The sequence below is a fragment of the Apodemus sylvaticus genome, chromosome 10 (assembly GCF_947179515.1).
Source record: "Apodemus sylvaticus chromosome 10, mApoSyl1.1, whole genome shotgun sequence".
Classification (NCBI taxonomy): Eukaryota; Metazoa; Chordata; class Mammalia; order Rodentia; family Muridae; genus Apodemus; species Apodemus sylvaticus.
Window position 1 is genome coordinate 20,862,934 of NC_067481.1, and position 26,323 is coordinate 20,889,256.

Sequence of the window (26,323 nt, forward strand, 5' to 3'; positions counted from 1 at the left end):
AGAAGCAAGGAGCCAGAACATGGTTCTGAACAGGAGACATCCTTTCTGAACATCCTTTCTGGATGTTTGCTGCATTGAGGCTCAGACTGGGGATGGGGACATAATATTTCCCAAGTAGGAATGCAGCCAGGACTATGCAAGGTAGTTCTTTGCACTGTGGAGAAACACATTGGAATTTTTATAGTTTCAAAGTAATGTTTTAAGTTCTGTGTCTATCTATGCAAACTGCTTCTAAACACGCAGAGGTCAGTTCAGTCGTTCAGCTACTTTCTTTTTTTACACTGATATCTCCAAACTTCTTTTGCTAGAGTGGTATAGCAAATAGAAAAGGTTTCCAGAACAAGCTTTGGGGAGTTGCAGGTGTGTGTGTGTGTGTCCGTGAGTGTGGTTGAGTAATGATTTAGGGTTTTGGTTTTGGTGGTGGTGTTTTTCTCTTTCTGTCTTGATTCTCAAAGCTGTGGTCTGAACACCTACCACAAGAAAAAAGTCTTGGAGAGTCCTGCCTGCACCCTGTGACCTCTGAGGAAGACAGGTGTAACACAGACCCAGACCGAGCTTCGGGGCAGACATTCTTCCCAGGGGCAGCACAGCCACTAGATCTACAGGGAGAAGAAGCTCGGGAGACTCCAGAGACCTAAGATGTGTGGGGATGGCTTTGCGCTAAGCTTCGAGCAGTGTGCCCCAGGGCATATTTTGTTAAGACTTGTAACCACACCACTAGATAGAATTTCTTCATCTCTATGGCACATCTATCCCCGAATCTCACCCACGGATGTTAGGGTCCTTGGCTATTTCAATATCACAGAAACTGGTACCTCATCTTGAACAAACAGCTGTATCATAATCTTTGTTGATAAATGTTTCTATCCACTAATCTCACAGGACTATTGTAGGAAACTAGCAATCAAATGTAAGGTGTGTGTGTGTGTGTGTGTGTGTAAGTGTATGTGGGGGTCAGGCTGTAAGAATAGTGAGTCAGGCTACACTAGATGGATTAGAACTCCAATCCCACTGTGTCCTTGGGATCCTGGATGGGATAAGTTTGCTGTGAATTGCATGGGGGGTGGGGAACAGATATTTGCTTGTTTGAGAAGTAATTAATAGTTTTGGGAGGAATCAAGATTTATTTCCCCCACCCAACTAAGTGCTAACAGATTTCCTAAGCAGAGGTGATTGGGTAAGATCTGAGGGAGTCTTCGCAATTGAAAGGAAACCTCTTGTCCTGAGTTTAATTAGGAAGATCAAGTTTGGAAGCCTTTTTTCCTCGGACAGAAGCCTGTAGTTCCAATCATCACCATCTGGAGTCGCTACAAAACTTTCTCTTCTCTCACGAATAAGCGTTGTAGGCCACTTAACAGCCTTTAGCATTTTGACCCCTCGCTGGCTTGTCTCTACACTTATTCCCAACTACTACCCTTTGCTAACAGGGTCGGCCGGACCACATCTAGAGATGAATCCTCCAGTTAATTGCTTTTTTTGAGATTTCCAAGCAAGTTTCCAGTATGCAATACACTTCTGATTTTAGGAGCCCAGTTTTCAAGGAAGATAGAAATGCCCCGCTCCCCACCGAGCGCATATTCCATAGAGCAGCGGAGGGGTTAGGCGAGCACCGAAGTCTGGGAAGGCCCCGGCTTGCACGGACTGAAAGAAGGCTGTTTTCCACACCGCGGCCACTCAGTCTGACGCTGTGCAGTATCTTTTACTAGCAGGTCTGGGAGGAGCCAGAGGCTGAGCAAGGCGGACTAGCGGGCTTAACCCTTTGCTTTCTCCGTGTTGCTGCTGGAGATAGAACCTAGGGCCTCCTGAACGTTCTACCCAGCAACGGAGCCAGACGCCACCGCCACTTCTTACTTGTTGAGATGGGATTTAGGAGGGAGAGTGTTTCTTCTGCCCTTATGCCATGGACGGAGGCAAGGATCAACTTCCTGCGTCCAGGCTAAAATTAGGATCTTGGTTCCTTTCATGAAATAAACACAGCCAGCTCTCTTAAAATGTCTGTTTTTCTTCGAATTTTTCCTGGAAGCAGGCATGTGCCGTCTGAATGTATAACGCTACCCACAGGCTGAGCCCCTACCAGAGTTAGTGTCCTGATGTCCCACTGCTTTTCCGAACTGTGTTAGGAAAGGACAGACTAAGCATGGGACTGGTATCAGGACGAAGGCGATCCCATCAGGTTCAGTCCCCCCCTCCCCTTTTATTAAACATCATCGCCCCTTTAAAGAATTCCTAGGCGCCAAGTAACACACCGTTGGTCCTCTCAGAGTGTGTGTGTGTGTGTGTGGGGGAGTCGTGGGCTTTGCGGTGCCTGCAAACCACCACCTCCCCACCCACCCGCCTGCTGCTGGGAGATTACTTTACAGTGGACCGTAGGTTGCCGCGTCCCTTCCGTGTCCCAGCCCTCTCCTTTCTGTCTCCGCCCCTTTGCTCCTAGGAGGCCTTGCCGCTTTAAGAGCGCGGCTAGCGATTGACAAGCAATACCCGCGGAGCGCCCGGCTGCGCGGAATCGCCCCAAGCTAGGGGCTCCCCAAAACGCAGGTAGGTATTCCCAGGCCCCTGGGCCAGCACCCACCTCAGAACCCTTGCCTCCTTTTCGACCTATCACCCACACTTGGAGATCCTATTCTCCAGGTCTAAACTCCCGGGCCCCTTCCCCAAGTCGCCCCCTCCCTCTCCAGCTGCAGCACTCGGCTCTCTGTGTATGATGCCGGTAGGGAGAACCGAACCCCTTATCCCAGGGATGCTGGTTCCCATGCCAGTGATGAGGGCTCCAGAGGGACACCGGACACAGAGATGCTGAGCTGAGCGGAGCACAGGTATTTGCGCGACCTCTCCAGGGTCTGTGTTGGGTTGGGGGGGGGGGGCGACTTCGGATCCCGGCATTACGGGCATTACGTAAGAGCCGTGCTGCTGGCGTTTCCGGCCCTGGGGGAGCTAGACTGAGATTATGCTGGGTCCCTTGGCACTCTGCACCCCAAGAGGCCAGCACCTCAGTCTTTCCTGAGAGAGGGTCCTGGAGAGAGCCGCTCTGCTAACCTAGAGTGCCAGTGACTGGAGGTTGCCGGATTTCCGAGCCAGGGTTTAAGGCATGGGGGTTCCAGAGGGAATCAGCACCAGAAGCGAGGAGTCAGGGTCAGAAAAGTTAGGCCAACTAAGGGGGATAGTGGGGAATGAAGACGGGGGGGGGGGTGCGGGGGGCGACAGTCATTCAGTGACCTCATCCCCTGGTCTCGGCTGGCGCGCAAGCAAAGAACCTTCTTTGATGGCTCGCAACACGCCCCCTCCTTCCTAGGTCCTAGCGCCCAGCGGGTTAGGGCTGCGTTGGAGGGGCGGGGGCAGTCTGATTGTGAGTGCGGGCACGTCTGCCGGCTCCCTAGACCCCATCCTCCAGTCCTCAGTTATGTGCCGTCCTCCCCAAAACCCTGTCGGGCTCCAAAGTGCCTTTGTCAGGCGCTCCTCTTCCGCACCTCTCCGAGTCTGCACCGATGGAGGGGGGTAGGTGGGAGGTTGGAAGAAACCTCTCCCTTTGAAGCTGGCGGGCTTCACCTACACACCCGGGGGATGGGAGTTGGATAGCTTGGTGGCGGATGTGCGTGTGGAGGTGGGAGTGGGAGGGCCTTAGGTTTAGGCTTTTAGACGCCGTGATGCTGGTTCCGTGATGACTGGGCCCGGGGACCTTGGCACAAAACCAGGCTAGCTTGCCTGGCACTGCCGTTCTCCTGTGGGCACAGGCGGCCCCGCCCTCTCAGAGGCTTGGGTGGGGGTGGGGCAGAGCGAGCCGACGCCGTGGGAACCAACTCCTCAGGGAGCAAACCAAGGCTTACTGGGCAGGACTCCTGGGCCTAGGGTTTCACACAGGATCCTCCCTGGCTCTTCCCGGTTTTCCCAGCTCCAGGAAAAGAGGAACCCACAGCAAGCATGAGCCAAGGCCTGAGAAGCTGCCCCCTGCTCTCTAGGAATAAGGACAGGGGAGTGGAACCTGGACGTTACTCTTAACCAGTGGACCTAGTGTGAAAGGGGTTCCCCTCATCTCTCTTTGCAAGTTCGGATTTTTCTGGAGGATTGGGAACTGTACCCCCCCTCACCTTTGTTATTTGGTGAGAGAGAGAGAGAGAGACAGAGAGAGAGAGAGAAGAGAATTTTATTAAAACCAGTAGTTGCTCCTCTGAGAATTATTTTGGAGAGGAGAGAGGCTGGGAGGATGGAGTGGGCCTGTGGCCCTGAGGCCCTGTGGCTCCCCACCCCTGGGGGGGGGGATGCAAAAGGCATTTAGTCTTAAAGTGGGCACTGCCAGATGCTTCCCCCTACTCCCACCCTTGCTGAGAGCCACTGCCTCCTGTTGTCATGGCAACTGGGGAATTAGGGTTTTATCCAGTAGCACATGCCCAGGAAGGCAAGGGGAGAAAGAGTGGTGGTTCACCAGGTTGTCCTTTCCAGGGAGGGTGAAGGAGTCAGGCTCAGCTTGGGAGACCCTGGGATGGGGATGGGATTGCAAACTCCACTTCTCCCTGTCCCAACTCTGGGCGAGAGAGAGGAAATGCCATTTCCGTCAGCTAGACACCAGTGTTTGTGGGGCACCTGAAGGTTCTAGGCCTGAGGCCCGGAGGCAAGTAACGGACCTCAAGCTGTTCTCCTGGGGCTTATCAGCCTGGGAAACTTTCCGATGTTTGTTCATACTCAGGACTCATACTTAATTCTCCCTCTACTTTAAGAATACCGTGTTTTGTTTGTTTTTGAGATGAGCCTTCTGTATGTTTCCCAGGCTCTCTGCAAGTTCTATGCCAGCCTGGTCTACAGAGTGAGCTTCCAGGACAGCCAGGGCTACACAGAGAAACCCTGTCTTGAAAAACAAACAAAGTCGGGCGGTGGTGGTGCACACCTGTAATCCCAGCACTCTGGGAGGCAGAAGCAGGCAGATTTCTGAGTTCGAGGCCAGCCTGGTCTACCGAGTGAGTTCCAGGACAGCCAGGGCTATACAGAGAAACCCTGTCTCGAAAAACCAAATCCAAACAAACAAACAAACAAACAACCTCCCCCAAAACTCCAAACAAACAAAAACAAAACAAAAACAAAAAAGAAAGAAAAAAAATTGAGACACAAATCCTAGGTTTTCACTGTAGCTCTCCTACCAGCTTTGAGGCCCTGAGGAAATTGGTTAACTTCTCTGATCCTCCCCATGTCCCCTGCACCTAAGAAGGGGCATGCTAGTCGCCCCTCTTGCTTTCCAGAGCACTTGAGGTCACTCTTGTAATCCAAGTTCCTGTTTCTGGGCAATGCTACTTTCCTATCTGTGGCTGTTCCTGAAGAGGATAGATACCCTTCTGAGCCTCTCACGTCCTTGGCTTTGCCCTGCGCCTACTCAGCCTTCTCTCTCCTCCTCTAGGAGACTGACTTCAGAGCCCTCACTGTCTCCATTCACCATGCCGGTTGCTGCCACGAACTCCGAGTCTGGTAAGAAGAGGTTAAAGCTGTCAGCTTGCCTCACTGGTTCCAAGGGGGCTGGGCAAACGTCAGGGGGTGGATACAGCAGTAACAGTTTATCCTTTCCTTGTCACACACGACACATTACACACGTGGTCATGTGGTCATTCGGCCATTCGGGCTGCCTCCTCACTGGGGTGGGACAGAGCTGAGGAAGACATGAGCTTGCTCCAGTGGTGCTGTAACACGGCTCACTGGCCCGAGGCCCAGGTTGCTTGCTCCAGAGATGTAACCTGTGCAGCTGGACAGGAATGGCTGCAGCAGCCGCCACCATTGCTGTGCTTTTTAGGGCATTGACCCAGTCACCTCTGACTTGTTTCCTCCGAGGTGAGGTGGCAGGATGGGTGGATGGCTTCGTCTTTGCTCTTAGGTCTCCCAGACTCTGGTGACAGCAGTGGGCCCTCTTCACAGACACACCCCTGCATCCATGCCCCAAAGTCTGTACTCCACCCCAGTGGTTCCTGGATCCTTGCATGTTTCCTGAGACCGCTAGGTTCTGTGTCCAGAGCCTCTGAAGGGTTCTGGCTACAGCTACGAGATGCCCCAAGAGATCTGAGTTTTTCCCAATAGATCCTGCTGCTCCAGGGTCCCACTTTGGATGCGTTCTTGTTCCTACCTGTCTTTGTCAGGGTTTCTAGTCCTGCACAAACATCATGACCAAGAAACAAATTGGGGGCGGGGAGGGGCGGGGAAAGGGTTTATTCACTTTACACTTCCACATTGCTGTTCATCACCAAAGGAAGTCAGGACAGGAACTCAAGCAGGTCAGGAAGCAGGAGCTGATGCAGAGGCCATGGAGGGATGTTACTTACTGGCTTGCTTCCCCTGGCTTGCTCAGCCTGCTCTCTTATAGAACCCAAGAGCACCAGCCCAGGGATGGCACCACCCACAATGGGCCCTCCCCCTTTGATCACTAATTGAGAAAATGCCCCACAGTTGGACCTCAAGGAGGCACTCCCCAACTGAAGCTCCTTTCTCTGTGATACCACCAGCCTTTGTCAAGTTGACACACAAACACAACCAGTACACTACCCCTTGAAAAGATGAAAATTTCTGTGTGCCAGCCAGAATTTAAGCTGTGACCCTTTTGTCCCCCAGGAAAGGCTTCCTTTCCATGGATGGAGATGTCCCCCTGTTTCTTGGAGGGATCATGATTTTCTCTTGCCCTGTGGCCTCTCCCCCCTGCTCCACTGAATGGGTACCCAACTCTAAGCTGCTTAAGAAGTTAATGAGACCCATCCCTGAGCCTGTGATTAAAAGGCTTCTCATCTGGGGCTGCTCAGTAAACCTATTAACAGTGACCAGCAGGGCTTCAGGGAGACACTCTCCAGTGGCAGGCCTTCTGGTGGGGGCTCATGGGGCAGGGAACCCAGGCCTGTGTGTGTCTGGCCTGCTTTTTCAAACACCTCCTTGGGCCTGGTTCCCCTAGATGCAGTGCCTGGGCTGCTCTTTGCTTCTGTGTACAAAGAAAGAAATACCTTGTGCTCCCTTTCCTGAGCCAGCCCTCTGCTGATTTCTCAGCTTCAGAATCCAAGAGTGCATCTTGTCTGTGGAGGTTTGAATGAAAATGGCCCCATAGGCTCGCAGGGAGTGGCACTATTAGGAGGTGTGGCCTTGTTGGAGTGGGTGTGGCCTTGGAGTGGGTGTGGCCTTGCTGGAGGAAGTGTGTCACGGGGGTGGGGGGAGTGGGGGGAGTGGGGGGAGTGGGGGTGGGCTTTGAGGTTTCAAATGCTCAAGCCAGGCCCAGTGGCTGTCTCTTCATGCTCCTTGCTTGCCGTTATCATCTGGTGGTTACTATTCTTCCCATGGGTTTGACAGAGAGACAGCTGTGCCCCTCATCTGAGGTCAGGCTCCCCCTTTCACTGTCCCCTCTTTATTCCCTGGGACACTCCTGCTTTGGGTTCTGCAAAGATGAAACTATCCGCTTCCTTCCGCATCCCTTCCCAATGGAGGAGAATGGTCCTTGTTATTACGGGAGGACTCACCCTTGCTTTCGTTAAGGAGAGTTTGGGAGCTGCATGTGTGAGTTTAGACTTCTTGTGCTCACTTCCAGCCCTTCGTTTCTGTTTCCTCTTCCTTCAGACTGCTCGCTCACTCATTTCTTTCCACGAGAGGTGAGAATGTGGACCTGCTTTCCGATGGAGCTGTCCCTTTAAATATCTCTGTCATCCCCGGGTTACTGTCCTAATGTGTAATCCCCGCCTGCTGCCATGGCAACCAGGGGTGCAAGGCGACATGGTGCCACTCCTCTGGGAATGGCTGACTGGAGGTGGCAGCAACAGCAACAGCAGTGCCCGAGTATTGGCATCTTGGGTACACGTGGGGTACACATGGGGACACAGGGCCTGGGTAGCCTTCCTCTTGCCCACTTTTATTCTTGCTGCATAAATGGACTCTTACCTGCCCCCACCCTCACTTTCCGGGGTGCCTGGCTTGCTCCAGGGCATCACCCCTCACCTGATGGATAATGTTGGCAAAAGGGAGAAGCTATTGTTGAGATGGGTTCGAGAGCTGTGGCCTTTACTGCTCCGTGGATATACCACCATTCAGTCCCTCCTGCCATTTCTGACCCCACTGTGCTCCAGTGGTTGGCATCTGAAGTTATTTGCCTCTTGTCAAAATGTTATTACTACACCTGCCAGGGAGAGGGCTTAGAGCTGTTCTTGAGGGGTTTCTTTGGTTGAGGGGTTTATTGTAAATAAACCAGCCTGGAGTTGGGAAGAGGGTGGAGGTCAGAGAGCGCGCGGGGTAGGACTAAGCATCAGATGAAGTAGAGGAGGTACATCTCTACAAGAGAGATACGGGCAAGATGGGAGCCAAGCTCTGCCCGCTACCTGGGATTTCTGCACTGAAATGCTGGGCTGAGAGGGAGATCCCAACCCACGGGGATTTACTCAAGTCCCTTACTTCCCTCAAACCCGACCTCCTCGCCACCTCTCTACCTGCACCGTCACTAGGTGACAAGGATCAGGCCAGTTTAAAACGACTGCCTCCTGCCACCGCCCTCCTCCCACCCATTACCGCCCCCTCCTCACCAGCGGGCTCTGGCCAATCAACAAGGCGGTCCGGGAGGCGGGCCTTATTATTGGCTGATCCTGCAGCGCTCCAGGAGTCCCGCCTTCTTTAGCTCAGCCCGCGTCTGGCTGGGAAGGCGCCGACCTCGCGGGAGACTGTTCTAGGATTGCCAAAGGGGTCACCATGGCCTGCAGCCCAGGCAGTGAGGCTTCCTTGGAGGGGATTTCCCTGGGCTCCTCCGAAGAAGCAGAGCTCCGCAGGGAAGGTAGGAAGAGGTGGGATGGAAAGGCAGGGGAGGGGTACCCAATCTTTAACCGACCCTCCCATAGTGGGCTCTGGGGCACCTGGGCAGCGGCGCCCGTAGGGAAAATCCGGACGTCCAGCCTGCTAGAGGAGCTGATCTGGCAGAAGTCACCACTGACCACTGACTCAGTCCCCAAAACCCAAGAGCTGGTTGTCTAGGGGAGTCGGTGAATGGGACCCGGAACTGTGGACATTTGGCAGAATGGGCAGACTCCTGACTTGGGACATTGAGAGCCCAAAAAGGACCTTGTAAGTCTCAAATCCTTGTAACGCCCAGGCCAGGAGGAGGGGTCTGGAGAGGCAGGCTGTTCTTAAAAGGTGGGGAGGAGGGATGGGAAAGAAATGAGGGCTCAGGAGCCCTAAGCCGTCTTCTCCAAGCTCCAGTTTTAGGGTCCCTTTCTGCCCACCCTCATTCTTTGGAGGAGGGGAGCTCTGAGCCTGTTTCCCCACTCCTCCCTCCTCCGGGATTAGGGCGCTGTTATGCAGATGTAGGCGTGGGTGGCAGAGTAATGATACCCCCTGCCCATCTTTGCTCCCAGCTGGGCACACTGCTTCCTCCCCACCCCGTCCTCCCACCTCCTGGAGCTCCCTCCCACCGTAACCCAAGAGTGAAGGCAGCCTCCACCCAAATCTCAGGGCGCAGTGTCAGGTGCACAGAAGTCCTTGCTCAGGTCTCCTCGCAGGCTCATCCCCTGGGGTGATGGGACTTTTGACCTCTGTCCATGGTACCCAAAGCCATCCCAGAAACCAGGGTACTTGTTGCTCCAGCCCCTGCTAGTATTCCAGGCTTCCGTTTTTGACTTTTTTAATGTTTTGTTTGGAAGACAGGGTTTCTCTGGGCAAACCTGGCTGCCCTGGAACGCGCTCTGTAGACTTGGCTGGCCTCAAACTCAGAGATCCACCTGCTTCTGCCTCCCTGGAGCTGGGGTTAAAGGCGTGGGCCACCACCACCCAGCTGGTTTTGACTTTTTTTTTATCATGCATTAATTTCTAAAGAAGGACGTCTATCAGAGGGGGAGCGAAAGACTGAGGGTGGAGGTCAGTGAGTTCTGCAGTCTCACTCTAACTAAGCTAGTGGTATATAGCTTGGACAGGTCTAGCATTGGTCTGGGCCTTTTGCATTGCTGCCTGCTTGGATTCAGGGACACGCTCTCTGCCTTGCCCCTGAGCCTGCCAGCTACAGGTGGCCGAATCCTCTGGCTTTCACCCATGGGGAGGTTGAGTGGGGAGTCTGCTTCTTTGGTGCTGGGCAGACTCTGGAATGGGACACTTACCCCTGCTCCTTGGTCTGATTCCTGCCCCCTACCTTTCCAGGCTGACATTGCTAGGGTGGAAACTGCAGATCAAGAAAACTGCCACCTGTCCCTAGGCTCAATGCCCGAGGCATGCAAGGGCCTGGGTGTCTATGAGGGGAGAGTGGAGAGTGCTGTTGGGTGGCGTCCGAGGGGTGGCAGGGCCTGTGCTGGATTTTAGACTTCTGTGCCCAGTTGTTGCTCAACATCTCACTGCCCCTCCCCAGCTATGCAGCAAGTCTTGGACAACCTGGGATCCCTGCCCAATGCCACCGGGGCTGCGGAACTGGACCTCATCTTCCTTCGAGGCATAATGGAAAGTCCGATAGTCAGATCCCTGGCCAAGGTATGGTGTATCAGGGAGGTGGGTGGTGTACCTGGGAACCTCTGGGGACCCTAGGAATGGGACATGTGGCAGCGGAAGCCACCTGAAAGGGTGTGGAAGGGCAATCGTGCCTGGGTGGTGAACCTGAGGGAGCAGGTAAAGGAGAATCGGTTGCACCTGGTTGGTGAGAGGTGGCAGGCGGAAGACCTGACCAAGGGAAGAGCATGCCAGTGTGTTGGAATCTCCAGATGGGTCCTGCCCACTTCTCTGCCTTTGGGTGTGTGTGCATGTGTGTCAGGTGGGAGGCAGGCTCAGTAAGAAGAGAAAATTATAAGGATTTTGTAGTGGCATTTTAGGACCAGACACACACACACACACACACACACACACACACACACTTGGGGTGCACAGGGGACAGGTGTGTGCCTGGCCCTCTTGGGGGGGCATGTGTGAGTGTGTGTGTGTCTGTGTGTGTCTGTGTGTGTGTGTGTGTGTCTGTGTATGCAGAGGAGGAGGCCTCCTAGAGGAAGGACTAATGTGAGTGTGGTGGATGCAGAGAGGAGCAGGCATCTTGAACCACGGGAAGAGCTTGGTCAGGAACATCAAAGTGAGAGGTAGTTAGATGTGTGAAGCCAGAGTCAGGTGCTAGACGAGGATACTGAGCTGTGAAGCCGGTGGCAGGCTGTAGAGGGCACTGGGGATGGAGCCTGGGGGCTCAGACCTTTACCTCAAGCATCAAGCAAGCTCTGTGCATTTTAGGCAGGAAGGGGCGGTGACATAGGTGTTTATAGGAGCCCGCCCCCACCTCTGGCAGCCACATGGAGGATCACATGAAAGGTTTCAGAGACCAGTTAGAGACCATGTGGTAGCTGGAGCTAGAGGCACCAGAAGCTGAGCTGCTCTCCCCTCTTCCTAGTAGAGAGGTAGAACTTGTATTTGGGGTGGGGTGGGACGCCCTGGGGCACCCAAGGTTTCACCCTAAGCAGGAGGGGGGTGCTGGTGTTGTCTTTACCAGAGAGAGTAAGCACAGCAGTAGTGAGATCATCTTCTGTGGGGAAGGAGGTGCTGGGCTGGAGGCTGGAGGCTGCTGGGAAGTCAGGCTGACTACTGGGAAATCTGAGTAAAGGCAGGCATTTCTCTCCTGGGATTCAAGGGTCAGGGCTGGAGCGAGGATCAGAAGCAAAGTTGGAACAGTCATTGAAGGGAGGGAATCGAGTGAACTGGAACTGGGCAGGCACTGATTTCTCAGGGTGGGACAATTCAATCCCTAGGCAAAAAGGAGGAAGAAGGTGGCTTTGATCCAGGCTCCAGATGGGGGTGGATCCATGAAGAAAGCCTGGGATTGACTTGGATGGAGCGACTTCCGGGAACCAGGTTGGGAGGAGGAGGAGGAGGAAGAGGTACAGAGTCAGGGGGAAAGTCCAGGGGAAGGTTGCAGGGGTCCCTTTGAGATAACTGGGGAGTCGGGAGCAGGGGTAGAGATGGAGGAGATGGCCAAGGTCAGGGAGAGGAAGGTAAGAAATAAAATATTTCCTAGGAGGGCAGTTCTGGGGGATGGCGCGACCAGCCAGGGTGTGGCTGCTATAGATGGGTCTGTTGTTCAGGGGTGTCCTGGAGGAGAAGACTGTGGTATGAGTAGGCATGGCTGCACACACCTGGGTATCCGAGGCAGTGACAGGGGTCTCATGGGAACAGGAGTAAGGCAGTTAGTCAACAGGGTCTTCAGGAGGGAAGGGTGGGGTGGGTTATACTGCAGAGAGACAGTATAGATGGTGACAGGGTTTCCTTGGTTTTTTCCCCCTCTGTATGTGTGTTATGTGTGTGTGTACATGTGTGTGTATATACTGTGTGTATACTCATGTGTGTGTGTGTGCACATGTGTGCATATGTTTATGTGTGTGTGTCCCCCAGAGCTTGAAATTGGCTATCGTCCTCAACTGCAAACCCAGGGACCCTTCCTTCTCCACTTGCCCAGCAATGGGATTACAGATGTAAATCTTTACCTGGGTGCTGGAGACCCAAGCTCAGGACCTCAGGCTTCTACAGCAAGCACTACACCAACGGAGCCATCTGTCTGGCCCCAAGTGGTAGGTTTTCCATAGGCCCTGGTGAGGACTCTGTCGTGGGATAGTTGTGGCTGTGGTGAAGGGAATGGAGGTTAGGTCCTGCTGGAGGGAGAGAGCTTCTGTGTTCCGGGCACACACCCAGCCTACACTGTTGTCCAGAAAAAGGGAAGCTGAGGCAGGAGGATTATGAGTTTGATAGCCTGGGCTACATAGTAACACACCATTGGAAAGAACAGAACAAGAGCCAAGTGTGATGACAGATCTCTTGGATCTCAGCACACTTGGGTGAAAGAGGCAGGGACATCAGGAGTTCAAGGTCAGCCTCAGAGAGTTGGAGGTCAGTACAGGCTTCATGAAATACTGTCTCCAGAAACCACTCAAAGCCAAGAAGAACAAGTAAAGACACAAAAAAGAACAGATGATCAAAAAGTCTGAGAAATTCTGGGGAAAAGAAAACATGATTGGAAGGAACAAGAGAAAGGCAGCTTGGTCATTGAAGAGAACACTATCCATCCGTCCATCTGTCCGTCCATCCATCCATCCATCCATCCATCCATTCATTTACGTATTTATTATTTAAAGCCAGAATCCAGGCATGCCTGTAGTGCTAACTTCTGGAATCTGAGGCAGGAGGATTGCTGGAGCCCAATGCAGGGCCAGCCTTACTTATGTTTCAAAATGTAGAGCACATACGTTCCATTCGGGCAGGAAGGTTTGTCTGCCCGATGACTGTTGTGTCTTCTGAGCCTAATATAGTGTCTGGCTCATAAGTGGTATTCACTGAGCGGCTAAATAGAAAAGATTGAGGAAAATAATGTACCCACTCCTTGAACACCCATTTCCATGATGTTAATACTCACACTGCTTATTTGGGTTTTTATGCTTTCTTTTAAAGCTATATATATTGTTTATGTGTAAGTGTGTCTGTCCATGTGAATATATGCTGCATGTGCTTGGGTGTCCACAGAGGCCAGACAAGGGCATTAGATCGCCCAGAGCTGGAGTTACAGGGGGCTGTGAACCGTCTGACGTAGGTGCTGGAAACTGAACCTAGGTTCCTCTGCAGGAGCAAGAAGTGCTCCTAACTGCTGAGCCTCCTCTCCAGCTCGAATTCTTCCCTCTGAAGAAATAAAGATGCTATATGTTACAGTTCATCCCTTCCTCCCCCTTATTCCTACTGCGTTCCCTCCCCAAGAGCAAACACGTGTGACATCATTTCCCAGGATGCTTGCCTTCCTGTCTATGTATGGGTTTAGCCACTAATAAGATTCCCTGTTTATACCTGCCTTTATATCTCTCATAAATGGAATGGTATTATAATTGGCTCTGTCCTTGAGATTTCTAGTTCATGTAGGGAGGACAGTTATTGATCCAAGTACAGATAAAGATAGTGGGATTCCCTTGAACTATTGGGCACAATTCTGGCAGCTGTTGAGTACAGTTTGGTAGCTCCCCTCATCTGGGAGATGAGGTAGTGTGGGGTTCCCCTGTAAAGGACAGCACTGTTGTGAATGAACGTTCTTATATCCATGTGTGTGTGCATAAGGGTGAAGGGTTCTCTGGGGTGGGCTTGGCAGCGGAAGTGCTGAACGCATGAATTTTTGAACCTCAACATCTGTAACCTTCCAAAGCTGAATTCAGAGTTGTATGTGTTAAAACACATCTTCTATGAGTCACGTAAGGGTCAGGGTGGTACTCAGCTCACTTCAAAGTGTGACTTTCACTCCTTCAACCAGTGGGCCTCGCCCAAGGATTTGATAGATCGTCAGAGAGGGATTGCTGGCTCTGTCACATTTTCATTCACCCACTCATTCATTCACTCACTCACTCATTCACTCATTTATTCTTTACTCACTTATTCATTCACTCACTCATTCACTCATTCATTCATTCACTCACTCATTCACTCACTCATTCATTCACTCACTCATTCACTCATTTATTCTTTACTCATTCATTCATTCACTCATTCACTCACTCACTCACTCACTCACTCATTCACTCACTCACTCACTCATTCACTGTTTCTTCCACTCATCTATTTAACAGCTATCTACTGGACACCCAGCATACGCCAGTGTCTTAGGGTTTCTATTGCTGTGAAGAGACGCCATGACCTCCACAACTCTCATAAAGAAAATATTTAATTGGGACTGACATACAGTTCAGAGGTCTAGTTCATTATCTTCATGGTGGGGAAACAGGGCCCTGTGAATGCAGACATGGTGCTGGCAAAGGAACGGAGAGTTCTACATCTTGATCCACAGGCAGCAGAGAGGGCTTCAGAGACCTCAAAGACCTCTCTCTAGTTACACACCTCCTCCAACAAAACCACACCTCCTAATAGTGCCACTCCCTACGGGCCTATGGGGGCCATTTTCATTCAAATCACCACAACCAGGCACAGCACCAACATAACAGCAAATGAACTAGAGATAATTTGTTCTCCTGATAGTGCCCAAGTCTGTTTTCCTTTTCCTGGGTTCCACAGTGCCTCAGTCCCAGAAGCTCACATACAGCCTAGTTGACAAGTTACTGATGTATTGGATCGGACTGTAATGTAAATTCCTTTCTCTAGAAATGTTTTGGAGCATAAGCTGGTCAGATTGTCCTTCCAGAAAATTCTAGGCATGACACTCTGTGCGTAGAACTCTACAGAAAATACTGAGGACATTTGTTCAACTCTGAGATCCAGGTCACATGAGAGGTTAGGTTTGTTCGCTGAGGGGATCTGGTGACTTCTCTCATGTGGTTCTGAAATAGAGGCGGAATCTTCAGGAAGGAGTTCAGAGTGGTAAGCCCCTCCCATTTCTGTGTGGGTGATCCTTCGCTGCGGAACTTGACTGCTCATCAAAATCACTACTCCCCTTTCAACATGGGCTTGATGGGGACACTGGGACCTACTTCTTAGCAGTTTTAATGACTATATGGCCATAGATGATTTGTGAACCAACAGACAAAACACGGTAATTAAATATTTAGCTGTAAAATCTTGGTTCTCCGGAAGAGGTAGCCAGGAGCCCCCCAGTGGATCAAGGTTAAACTGTCTGTAGTAGTTAGTAACCTGCCTCCTTCCTTTGCCTTTGAAGAGGTAGCCTTGACTCTTGCTTCTGAAGATTTGGCAGACATGTGGGAGGGTTTGGGATGGGTAGAGCTGGCACTAAGGATAGGGGTACCCGAGGGAGCGAACCCAGAGAATGAAAGGTTCTGAGGGTAAGCTTGGCAAACAGCTTGTAAATCCAAAGGTTGGCTGTAGAGAGCAGGTGGCAGTCCTGGCAGGTGGCTGACATCTGGGAAGGCTGACATGGGATCCAGCAACAGGTGTTTCAACAGCAGCCAAGGCCAAGGTGAGAAACCCAAGGGGAATGGTATTTAGAACTCAGGAAAGTTGTTAGCAGCAGGCTCGTCCGCCTGCAGGGAGGCACGGGAAGACAGTACTTGAACCAGCACACGTGTTGGAGAACAAAGAAATAGGGGTTGAAGTCAGAAGACATCACACACACACACACACACACACACACACACACTGACTTTTGGGTTTCCACAACACGATATCTTAACGGAGAAAGGACTTATTCTAGTTTCATGGCTACTGCTAGCCTCTGCTTGCTTGCCTGATGTTTGCTAAAGTCCCAATAGCCAAGTCACGGTTGCTGAAGCCCGAAGTTCTGGAATACGGCTCTCTGGCATTTGCTTCAGTTCTTGAATTTAATTATGAGCCCCAGAGTTCAAAGGAGAATTCTGTCTTTTGCCAAGATCAGAACACTCCGAGCAAGAGGGTGGGGGAAGAGCTTTGTGGGGAGATGACTGTGGTGGTTCTGTGGTTGCAACCTGCTGTTGGTGCTGGCTGAGGAGTTGGATGCGTAGAGGGTGTGTGTGTGTGTGTGTGTGTGTGTGTGTCTTATGCAGCTTAGGCTGACCTTGAACTCACTATGTAGCAGAGAAAGACTTTGAATTCCTACTTTGACCTTCCCAGTGGTGGGATTATAGGTATGCACCCCAGGCCTTGTTATGTGAGATGCTGGGACCCCCACCCCCCACGGCTTCCTGCAGGCAAGGCAAGCACTGATCTGTATGCCAGTCCATATTGAGTATGATTTTGAGATCAAAATGATATGTGGTTACCATGGACACTCAAATCACTCTCCTGGGTCCCAGCTCCAGTGCATCTAATGCTGCTAATACATCAATCACTTCGGAAAATAAGAAATGCTTTGGGGAAAGAGATGGCTCAGCCAGCAGTTAAGAACACTTGCTGCTCTGCCAGAGGACCCTGGTCTGGTCCCTAGAACCCACATGACAGTTTGCCATCACTTGTAACTCCAGTGTTAGGGTCCCCAACATTTTATCTGGTTGCCTTAGGCACTAGGCACACACATGCACATACATACATGAAGGCAAAATACTAATATACATAAATCAAAAAAAGAAGTCATAGTAAAATATACTGATAAAAAGTGGTAGATAAAGATAAATTTTCACTCAGTAAGTAAATTTTCATACTAAGTGAAAGACAAGCAAACAACCCCCAAGCCAGGCCCCTAGGACTTTACATACATGACATGATTCTATTTTTCTAAAGGTAAAAACGGCTACAAACTATATTTACTTTAGGACTGTGTAGAATCCATACAAATAGAATATAACTTAAACAGGAAGCCAGGGAATCATGGCTGTGGGCAGTGGTGATATGGTGGGTGGGGCATGTGGTTAGATAGAGGACATTGCCAATTAGCTTCCAAACCAATTACTTCAGGAACTCCGCACCGTGAAGCCAAACCCAGAAGTTTGTTGGCAATCAGGACAGAGGCTGAGACGGTTGAGTACTGGTGAGCCAGCTGCTTTTCAGTCCTCTGGAATGCTTGCTTTGCCTTGAATGGTTCTGTAGTCAGTTTTCTCTGGGTTGCAGGAGTTGATCTTAGGACTTCTGATTCCAGGCAGAGGTCGTAGGAATAGGGGTGGAGCAGCCCTTGATTGAGTGAGGGGTCATTGTATTAGTCAGAGTTGTTTAAAGGAACAATACTGGTAGATTTTATATATACATATGTATGTGATATATATGACATGTATCATATATGTGTGATATATACATATACATACACATTCATTCTGCCATGATCACATACATTCTTCCTGGCACCTAAATGCATTTGTTCTTTCTTGCAGCTCAGGATTTGGGCTTCTCTATTCCCAGAATTGGTCTTGGGCAGAGGTGACCCAGAGCCAGGGAAGCTGTCTCTCTCAGGCTCCATGGACTATGCTAAGCCCAATGGTTGGGCTCTGGGGGTGTTCGCCCTTCACAGGCTTGCTTCTGTCCCTGCATGCAGCTCCTATGTCCCTTCAAAGGCCCACACCCCTTCAACAGGAACATTGCCAAGTCAAGAGGAAGATGGGCCTTTCAGGTGGCGCTGTTCCCTGCCCCTGTTTGGGGAAGAGAAAGGGGGAAGGAGCTTTGCAGCCCTGTTGTCGGAGTCTGTCTCCTTCCCTCCTCTTTGTGTCTCTTCTGTGAGATGTTATTAAAGTCTCATTTCAGAGAGATGGCTCCAGCAAATTGTCCTGTGGCCTCTGCGTGCACTCTGTGGCATGCTCTCCCCAATAAGAAAAAAATGTAATAAAATCAGAAAATGTAATAAAAAATAAAATGTCCCCATATGAGGCAGGGTTTGGTGGCTGGCTCGTGCATGCCTGTGATCACAGCACTTAGGAAACTGGGGTGCGAGGGGCTCATGAGGCGAGGAGTTTGACACCAGCACAGCAATATATCGGGAGTCTCACCCCTAAAACAGACAGACAGACAGACAGAACTTCCTCAGCTTGTGGGCTTAAAAAACATTGTGGAGTTGTTGTTGTTGTTGTTGTTTTTAATGCGTTCAGAGCCATCGTCCATCAGTGCCTGCCTCCCAGTCCTCTTCAGCCTGGGGTAACGCACCGTCTGGCGTCACCACACCTCCACCCGCTTCCCTCTCTCCCGAAGCAAATCTCTTACATCCAGCTTTAACGCTGGGCATTTCAACATGCATGCCAAAGACAAGGATTCTTTTTTCTTTCTTTTTATTATTTATTTACTTTTTCAATACATGTAGCCTGGCTGTTCTGAAGCTGGGTAGGCCAGGCTGGCCTTGAATTCACAGAGATCTGCCTGCCTCTGTTTCCCGAGTGCAGGGATTTAAGGCAAGTGCCACCATAACCACCTGAAGATACTTTTTTAAAAAAAGTATCACACCTAAAAATGAGACAGTTTACTTATGTGTGTGTCGTGTATGAATTGTGATGTTTGTGTGCGGTGTATGTACTTTGTGTGTTACTTTGGACTTGGGTGTGAAGTCTGGAGGTTGATGTCTAATATCTTGCTCCACTTTAACAATTTTTAAATGTTACACTTACTCTTATTTTTACTGTATGTACACATGTGAGTGCCTACATATATGTACACGCAACAGGTTCTTGGTGCCCATGGAGCTAGAAGAAGAAAGCATTGGGGCCTTATGAGACTGGATTTAGAAGCAGTCATGAACTGACACGTGGGTGCTGGGAACCAAGCCAGGATCTTCTGCAAGAGCAGCCAGTGCTCTTAACTGCTGAGCCATCTCTCCAGCCCTTGCTGTTTTAGACAGTCTCTCACCGGCACCAGAGCTCATCAGTTTGGCCAGGCTGGCTAGCCAGTGAGCCTGAGGAATCTGCCCATCCACTTCATCCCTAGCCACCACCCCAGCATATCCCCCTTCCCTGTGCGTGCATGCGTGTGTGCGTGCGTGCGTGCATGCGTGCGTGAGTGAGTGCTAGTATGACAGGCACACACTCTACTTCCAGCTTTTAACATTTAGTCTTGGGCATCTGAATTCAGACCCTGATTCAGCACAGTAGGAACTTTACTGACAGCCATCTCCTCAGTCTCTTAACTGTGTAGTTTTAATAAACAACATTAAGGAATCCTGATGGTCATTTTTGAAATGTGGACAAAGTAGATCCACAATTCACGCCATACATCAGAATAAACTTCAAGCAGATCAGAGGTCTAAGTGTGAAACTGTGCATCCTAGGGGAAAAACAAACAAACAAACCAGATCTGTGTATGGGAACCACCCCTCCCAACTCAAAATTCAGATGCATGAAAGATTAATGAATTCAGCCATATTAAACATTTTTTTCGCAAGGCAATGCTACCATAGGCAGGATCCAAAGACAAATGACAAGCTAGAGGCAAACGATTTGCAAAAGATGTCACAAATAAAGGGCTAATCTTCTCAATATAGAGAGAACATTTAAAAATGGGAAAAGGAAAAAAAATCAAATAGAAAAATTTGGCAAAAGACATGAACAGACAGTTCACACCAGAAGATACACAGATGGTCTTTAAACATATGAAGAGATGCTCGGCTGCACCCATAATAAGCAATATGCAAATTAAGCCGCACTGACAGATCGTTTCCTATGGGAGTGACTGGCAGGCCCTCGCCTTCATCGCCATGGGAGGAGCTTTGGGGTGCGGGTGGGAAAGGAGGTTGGCCACAGCTCCAGGGAATCCAAGACATCCGCTTGACCCAGCCAGAGGTCCAGCAGTGTGTGTAGGACTCTCCACCGATAGACTGTGCCATGGTTACTTACCACAGTCTTACTGCAATAGCAAAATACTAGAAAGAAACCTAAATATTTGGAGACTGGTTAAGAAACGTATAATACTCCAGGTGCGCAGTAGAGTCTGCGCGGTTATTTAAAAGGTAATAACTATGGAGGGAATCTCCATTTGTGACATGGGGTGGTTTCTAGAGAGAATTGTTAGGTTGGAAACCCAGTTAACAGCTGTGCAGTGCAGTGATATCGGTCTCTAATCCTAGCATTTGGGGGGCAGAGGCAGGAGGATCACTATGAGTTCAGATAGTAAGTTCAGGCCAGCCTTGGCTACATAGTGAGACCTTGTCTCAAACAAATAAACAAAAAAGCCCAAACCCAAGGGACTGGGGAGATGGCTCCACCGTTAAGAACACTGGTTGGTCTTTCCAGGGACCCAGGGTTAATCCCAGCAACCACAGTGTGGCTCACAACCATCTTTAACTGCAGAGGAAGTGGATCTGACGCCCTCTTCTGGTCTCTATGTTCACAGCATGTACTGGTGCACAGACATACAGGCAAATACCTGTATAAATAAAATAAAAATGACTAAGATCCAAAAATAAAACCCCAAACAAAAAGAGAAAGAAGAAAGATAATAAAAGAAGGAGAAATAAATAAATTGGCATTTTAGTTTTGTGGACAGTACATAATCCCTAAACTGATGACATGATTTCTTCTGGATTCCTGGTGTGTGTGTGTGCGTGTGTGTGTGTGTGTGTGTGTGTGTGTGTGTGTGTGTGTACAGGGTATAACAGGATGGAACTGAAACTTTGAGTTTACTCTTTAGTGTAGGTTTAAAAATTAAGGTATATCAGCATACAGATTAAAAATAAAAGTTAAGGGGAAAAATAAAACCTAAAGTTAAGGGACATTGGATGCAACTCTCTAGATACTAAGTGTTGCTGATTGTACAGAAACAGTATTAACTCAAGGAACTTTTGTACAGTGTTACACTGTGGCACAGGATGCATGATTTGAATGCTGGTGTCTTCTCAAAACTTCAGGTAGTCTTTACTGCAATGGTTATTAACAGTGTATCTTTAAGGGAGTGGTTGGCTCATGAGGGTGGAGCCCTTCTCAGGGAGATAAGCAACTTTACAGGCTGCTGGAAAGAATTAGCATGGTTCTTTTTAAAACCTTCTGACCTCCCCATGAGGCCATGAGGCAGGAAGGGCCTCTTTAGACACTGAGTGCAATGACCTCTAACCTCCCGGCCTGCAAGACAGTAAGAAAGGACTTTTTAAAAGAGCCTTGTTTATTTTTATTTTATGTACATTAGTGTTCTGACTGCATTGTCTGTGTGAGGGTTTCAGATTCCCTGGAACTGGAATTACAGACAGCTGTGAGCTGCCACCACGTGGATGCTGGGAATTGAGCCAGGATCCCTTTGGAAGAGCAACCAGTGCTCTTAACCTCTGGGCCACCTCTCCAGCCCAGGAAGTAACATTCTGTTGTTTCTAGTTACTCAGTATCAAGGTGGTTCTGGTGTTGGTGTTATTTTGATGGTGCTGGGGGCGGTGTTGGTGTTATTTTGATGGTGCTGGGGGCGGAACCCAGGACCTTGCAGGTTCCGAGCATGTGTGCTTCTATCTCCCAGCTACACTCCAGCTCTCCGCCCCAGCCTATGTTTGGTTATAGCAATAAAAATGCACCAAGACAATACTAAAAGTAAAATCCTTATACTAAAAATAACAAATTCCCAGAATTCTGGAGGCAGGGGCAAATAGATCTCAGAGTTTGAGGTCAGCCTGGTCTACAGAGCGAGTTGCTCTCTCTCTCTCTCTCTCTCTCTCTCTGCTCCCACGTGGTGTGTGTGTGTGTGTGTGTGTGTGTGTCTGCTTCATGGTTAACATGTTAGTGGGCGTACGTGTGTGGGTAGATGCACATACACATGTGTGTGGGAGCCCCAAGGTTGATTTTAGGAGTTCTTCTCCATTGCTCATTAAGACAGGGAGGATCTCTCAAGCAAGCCTAGACCTCCTTCCCCCGTGTAGCCTCTCTGGCCAGGTTGTTCTGAGGAGCCCTTGTCTCATGTCTTTCAAGGCTGGGATGCCAGACCATCTGTTGCCAGCCCAGCATGCACATGGGTTCTGAGGACCCGAATTCCAGTCCTTATTCCCGAGTGAGGAGTGCTTTAATCTGAGCTAGTTCCCAGCCCCAGGAAAGCTCTCTCTCCCAGGACAATGCCAATCAAAACGTGGAAGGTTGGCAGGTGCTCAGTGCTGGATGGCTTTGAAGAGGATAACAGGTTCAGGAAGGGTCATGAGTGGATGCCAGATCCCGTGGGGAAGGATCACTGGGGACCAGGATAGTCACACAGCCTTAAAGCGTGAGGGAGACACGGCTCCCTCATGTAAAATCCGTGCCAGATGCTTAACCAAGTATAACTATTAAAAAAAAAAATCAGGGCTGCAGAGATGGCTCAATGGTTAAGAGCACTGTCTGCTCTTCCAGAGGTCCTGAGATCAATTCCCAGCAACCACATGGTGGCTCACAACCATCTGTAATGGAACGGATGCCCTCTTCTGGTGTGTCTGAAGACAGCTACAATGTACTCATGTACATACAATAAATAAATCTTTAGAAAAAAAATCAGACGAATCCAGCTGTGGCCCACTGAGAACCACTGCCCAGACTCTTAAAAAGTCTGAAAACCATTGAGACGTTCTAGATTAAAGAAGAATAAACACACGAAATGACCAAAAGCAGCACATGATCCTTGGTGGGTCTTGGGTCAGGAAAATTAAATTATAAAGGATACTTTTGCCTAGTGGTGAACACGAAGCATGGATTATTAGGTAATATTACCATACATGATTACATTACACTTTCTTGTGTGTGCCAGTGGTTTGTGGAGAGAAGGGGGCTTATGCGCTTCGGGGGGAAGTGACTTGTGCTTGCAGCCATCCTTCCCATGAACACCAGGGAAGACTTTGTGTCCATACAGGTCTCACAGTGACACGGCTGCGTCACCCAGCGTAGCTTCCCTATCAGCTGGGAGTGGGATCTTTACCCCTTTCACATCCCTTTGCTCTGGAGCAGCACAGAGATGCAAGGCTTTCTTCTGGCTTCATGCACAGGTTTCTTTTAAGAGATCTATTTTTTAACAAGCATTATGAAGCGTGCAAGATGTGTATGTGTGGGCGTGTGTGTTATAGCATGCACACGGGGGTCATGGGGATGAGTTTGTGGAGTCAATCCTCTTCTCTGTCTTTGTGGGTTCCAGGGAACAAACTCAGGTTTCCAGGCCTTTACCTGACTCTACAAAACTATCTCTGACCCCTATGTGCACACACACACACACACACACACACACACACACATCTTGTCTCTTCCGCATTAGCACTGAGCCTGGAGACCCAGGTTCAAGTCTGTGACCTTGGGAAAGTTCCTTTACCTCCATGGCTTTCTGATCTTGGGCTACAAGGTGCTTAAGGTCTCATCCAGTCATGATGTTGACCACATATATTTATATTAACTCAGGAGATGGGGACAGTTTGGTGATCTTTGGTGACCCTGTATGTCAAGAGGATGGAAATAGACATCTGTCTTTGGATTGTCCTGTGCATGAACTGAGACTTAATCACTTGCTGGAGAAAGGAAAACAAAGTATGCAGGAATATGGTTGTGGTGTGTGTGTGTGTGTGTGTGTGTGTGTATGTGTTGATGTCTTGTGTAGTTGGAGCAGGACCCAGAGTGATGTTGTAAGTGGGGATTGGAGCTATAGGAGGAGTTCTGTGTGGTGTCCTGGGGCCCATGGGTGGCCTTATCCGCGTTGCTTCCACACTCCAGGCCCACGAGCGTCTGGAGGAGACGAAGTTGGAGGCCGTTCGGGACAACAACCTGGAGCTGGTGCAGGAAATCCTTCGGGACCTGGCTGAGCTGGCGGAGCAGAGCAGCACCGCAGCGGAGCTGGCGCGCATCCTCCAGGAGCCCCACTTCCAGGTTCCGGGCTGTGGGCTCGGGCTGCGGGCTGCTGGGGATTGGGGCGGGGCGGGCCGGAGGCTTCCTAGCTGGAACCTGGTCTGGACGCTGAGCACTGGCCATTTCCTTCCCATCCCTCTTTAGTCCCTCCTGGAGACACATGACTCAGTGGCCTCAAAGACCTATGAGACACCACCCCCCAGCCCGGGCCTGGATCCCACGTTCAGCAACCAGCCAGTGCCTCCTGATGCGGTGCGCATGGTGGGCATCCGGAAGACTGCAGGAGAACATCTGGTGAGGGGCAGAGGCTTGTGTGGGGGGGAGAGAGGGCATCGAGAGTCACCATGGGAAAGGAGAAAGGCGGGTGGGAGTGAAAGATGAAGACTAGGCCCAGGTGGGCTCTAGGGAGTCCCTGCAGGACTTAGGAGCATGTAGCACACACACACACACACACACACCATACATACACACACACACACACACACACTATCCATATACCATACACACATCACAAATGCACACTACACACACACACACCATACACAAGCAAATATACACACATACCACATACATACACTATACACAGACACATACCATAATATACATATGGACACACACTATATATATATATACCATATACACATGCTACACACACATACACATACCATAAATATTAATTCCACACATGCACACCACACACACACCATACACATACTATACACACATACCCCATACACATACACTATGTATATGGAGATACACAGGATATACATACCACACACACCCCATAAATACATACTATACACACACACACACCATACACACATTATACACCCACCCCCATACGCATATATATACACCCACTATACACACATACCATACATACACATACACACACTATACATATAAAGACACACAATATATATATACCACACATACACCATAAATACACATTACATACACACACCATGCACACATAAATATCCACACATACCATACACATACACACACACACACACACACACACACAATACACACACCACACACACCACTCATTCTCCCTCAGGATCCTTTCCAGGCTGTGTCTATAAGAATTGTGAATGGAGATGAGGATGGGGACAGGAGTGGGGGGGCCACCAGGAACCCCACTGGAAGACAGAGCTAGCCTTTCTTTGCCCTCCTTTGGTCCCTCAGGGTGTGACATTCCGCGTGGAGGGTGGCGAGCTGGTGATCGCCCGCATCCTGCACGGGGGCATGGTGGCTCAGCAAGGCCTGCTGCACGTTGGTGACATCATCAAGGAAGTGAATGAGCAGCCCGTGGGCAGCGACCCCCGGGCACTGCAGGAGCTCCTGCGCAGTGCCAGTGGCAGTGTCATCCTCAAGATCTTGCCCAGCTACCAGGAACCCCACCTGCCCCGACAGGTGGGCCCGAACCCCACCCAGCTCGAGCGAGGCTCAAGGGATGGGGAGTCTCTTAACTGAAGCTCTCCGGTCTCCACCTAAGGGGAAAAGAGGCAGCAGGACCTCCAGACTGGCACTCGTCACAGCCACCCGGCCTCCAAGTGACACAGAAACACACAGTAACTAACTGGAGGCATTCACACACGTGTGCAAGGGACATGGGAGCTTCTGTGACTAGGAGTGCAAGAGATTGCCTTGAGTGTCCTAAGTGTGCAAAGGGATGCAGATCTCTGTGGTGTGTGTGTGTGTGTGTGTGTGTGCAAGGAAGAATAGAGCATGAGGTGACCCCTGCATGGGGCCGGCTTCCCTTTTCCTGAGGCCTGACCCAGCCCTGGGTAGTTTCCCTTGCTCAATCTGAATCTCTTGGTTCCAGTCGCCAAGGAGAGTATTCTGGGGTAGGCAGGCCTGGAGGGATCAGTCCTCCAGGGAGAGGGGGCGGCTGTGCTCTCCGTTCATTACAGGTGACTCTTTCCAAATCCCTGGGCCCAGGTATTTGTTAAATGCCACTTCGATTATGACCCCGCCCGGGACAGTCTCATCCCCTGCAAGGAGGCAGGCCTGCGCTTCAACGCCGGGGACCTGCTCCAGATTGTAAACCAAGATGACGCCAATTGGTGGCAGGTGAGCGTGGGGCACTCCTGAAATGTCTCCGAGTATGGTTCCGGGAAGGGTCCTCTGCCCCGGGTAGGTCTTTGGCACGTGCCATTCCAGGCCTGTCACGTGGAAGGGGGCAGCGCCGGGCTCATCCCCAGCCAGCTGTTGGAGGAGAAGCGGAAAGCATTTGTCAAGCGGGACCTGGAACTGACCCCGACCTCAGGTTGGAGACCCCTCCTTCACCTCAGCACCCC

General features: G+C 50.4%; 1 protein-coding gene across 4 annotated transcripts in view; it reads left to right on the forward strand.

Moving 5' to 3' along the window:
* The first annotated feature begins 2,420 nt into the window (after positions 1-2,420).
* Mpp2 (MAGUK p55 scaffold protein 2) overlaps positions 2,421-26,323 on the forward strand; it is a 28,933-nt gene continuing 5,030 nt past the window's right edge. Inside the window, exons 1-9 of one of the 4 annotated variants that reach the window (XM_052195282.1) lie at positions 2,421-2,535; positions 2,676-2,813; positions 5,381-5,448; positions 10,316-10,434; positions 23,883-24,035; positions 24,159-24,308; positions 25,209-25,436; positions 25,965-26,096; positions 26,187-26,292. In XM_052195282.1, the coding sequence (XP_052051242.1) occupies positions 5,418-5,448; positions 10,316-10,434; positions 23,883-24,035; positions 24,159-24,308; positions 25,209-25,436; positions 25,965-26,096; positions 26,187-26,292 (919 nt within the window). In that variant the 5' untranslated portion in view covers positions 2,421-2,535; positions 2,676-2,813; positions 5,381-5,417. The remainder of the gene's footprint in view (positions 2,536-2,675; positions 2,814-5,380; positions 5,449-10,315; positions 10,435-23,882; positions 24,036-24,158; positions 24,309-25,208; positions 25,437-25,964; positions 26,097-26,186; positions 26,293-26,323) is intronic. The other 3 variants (XM_052195284.1, XM_052195283.1, XM_052195281.1) reach the window with 3 other exon arrangements.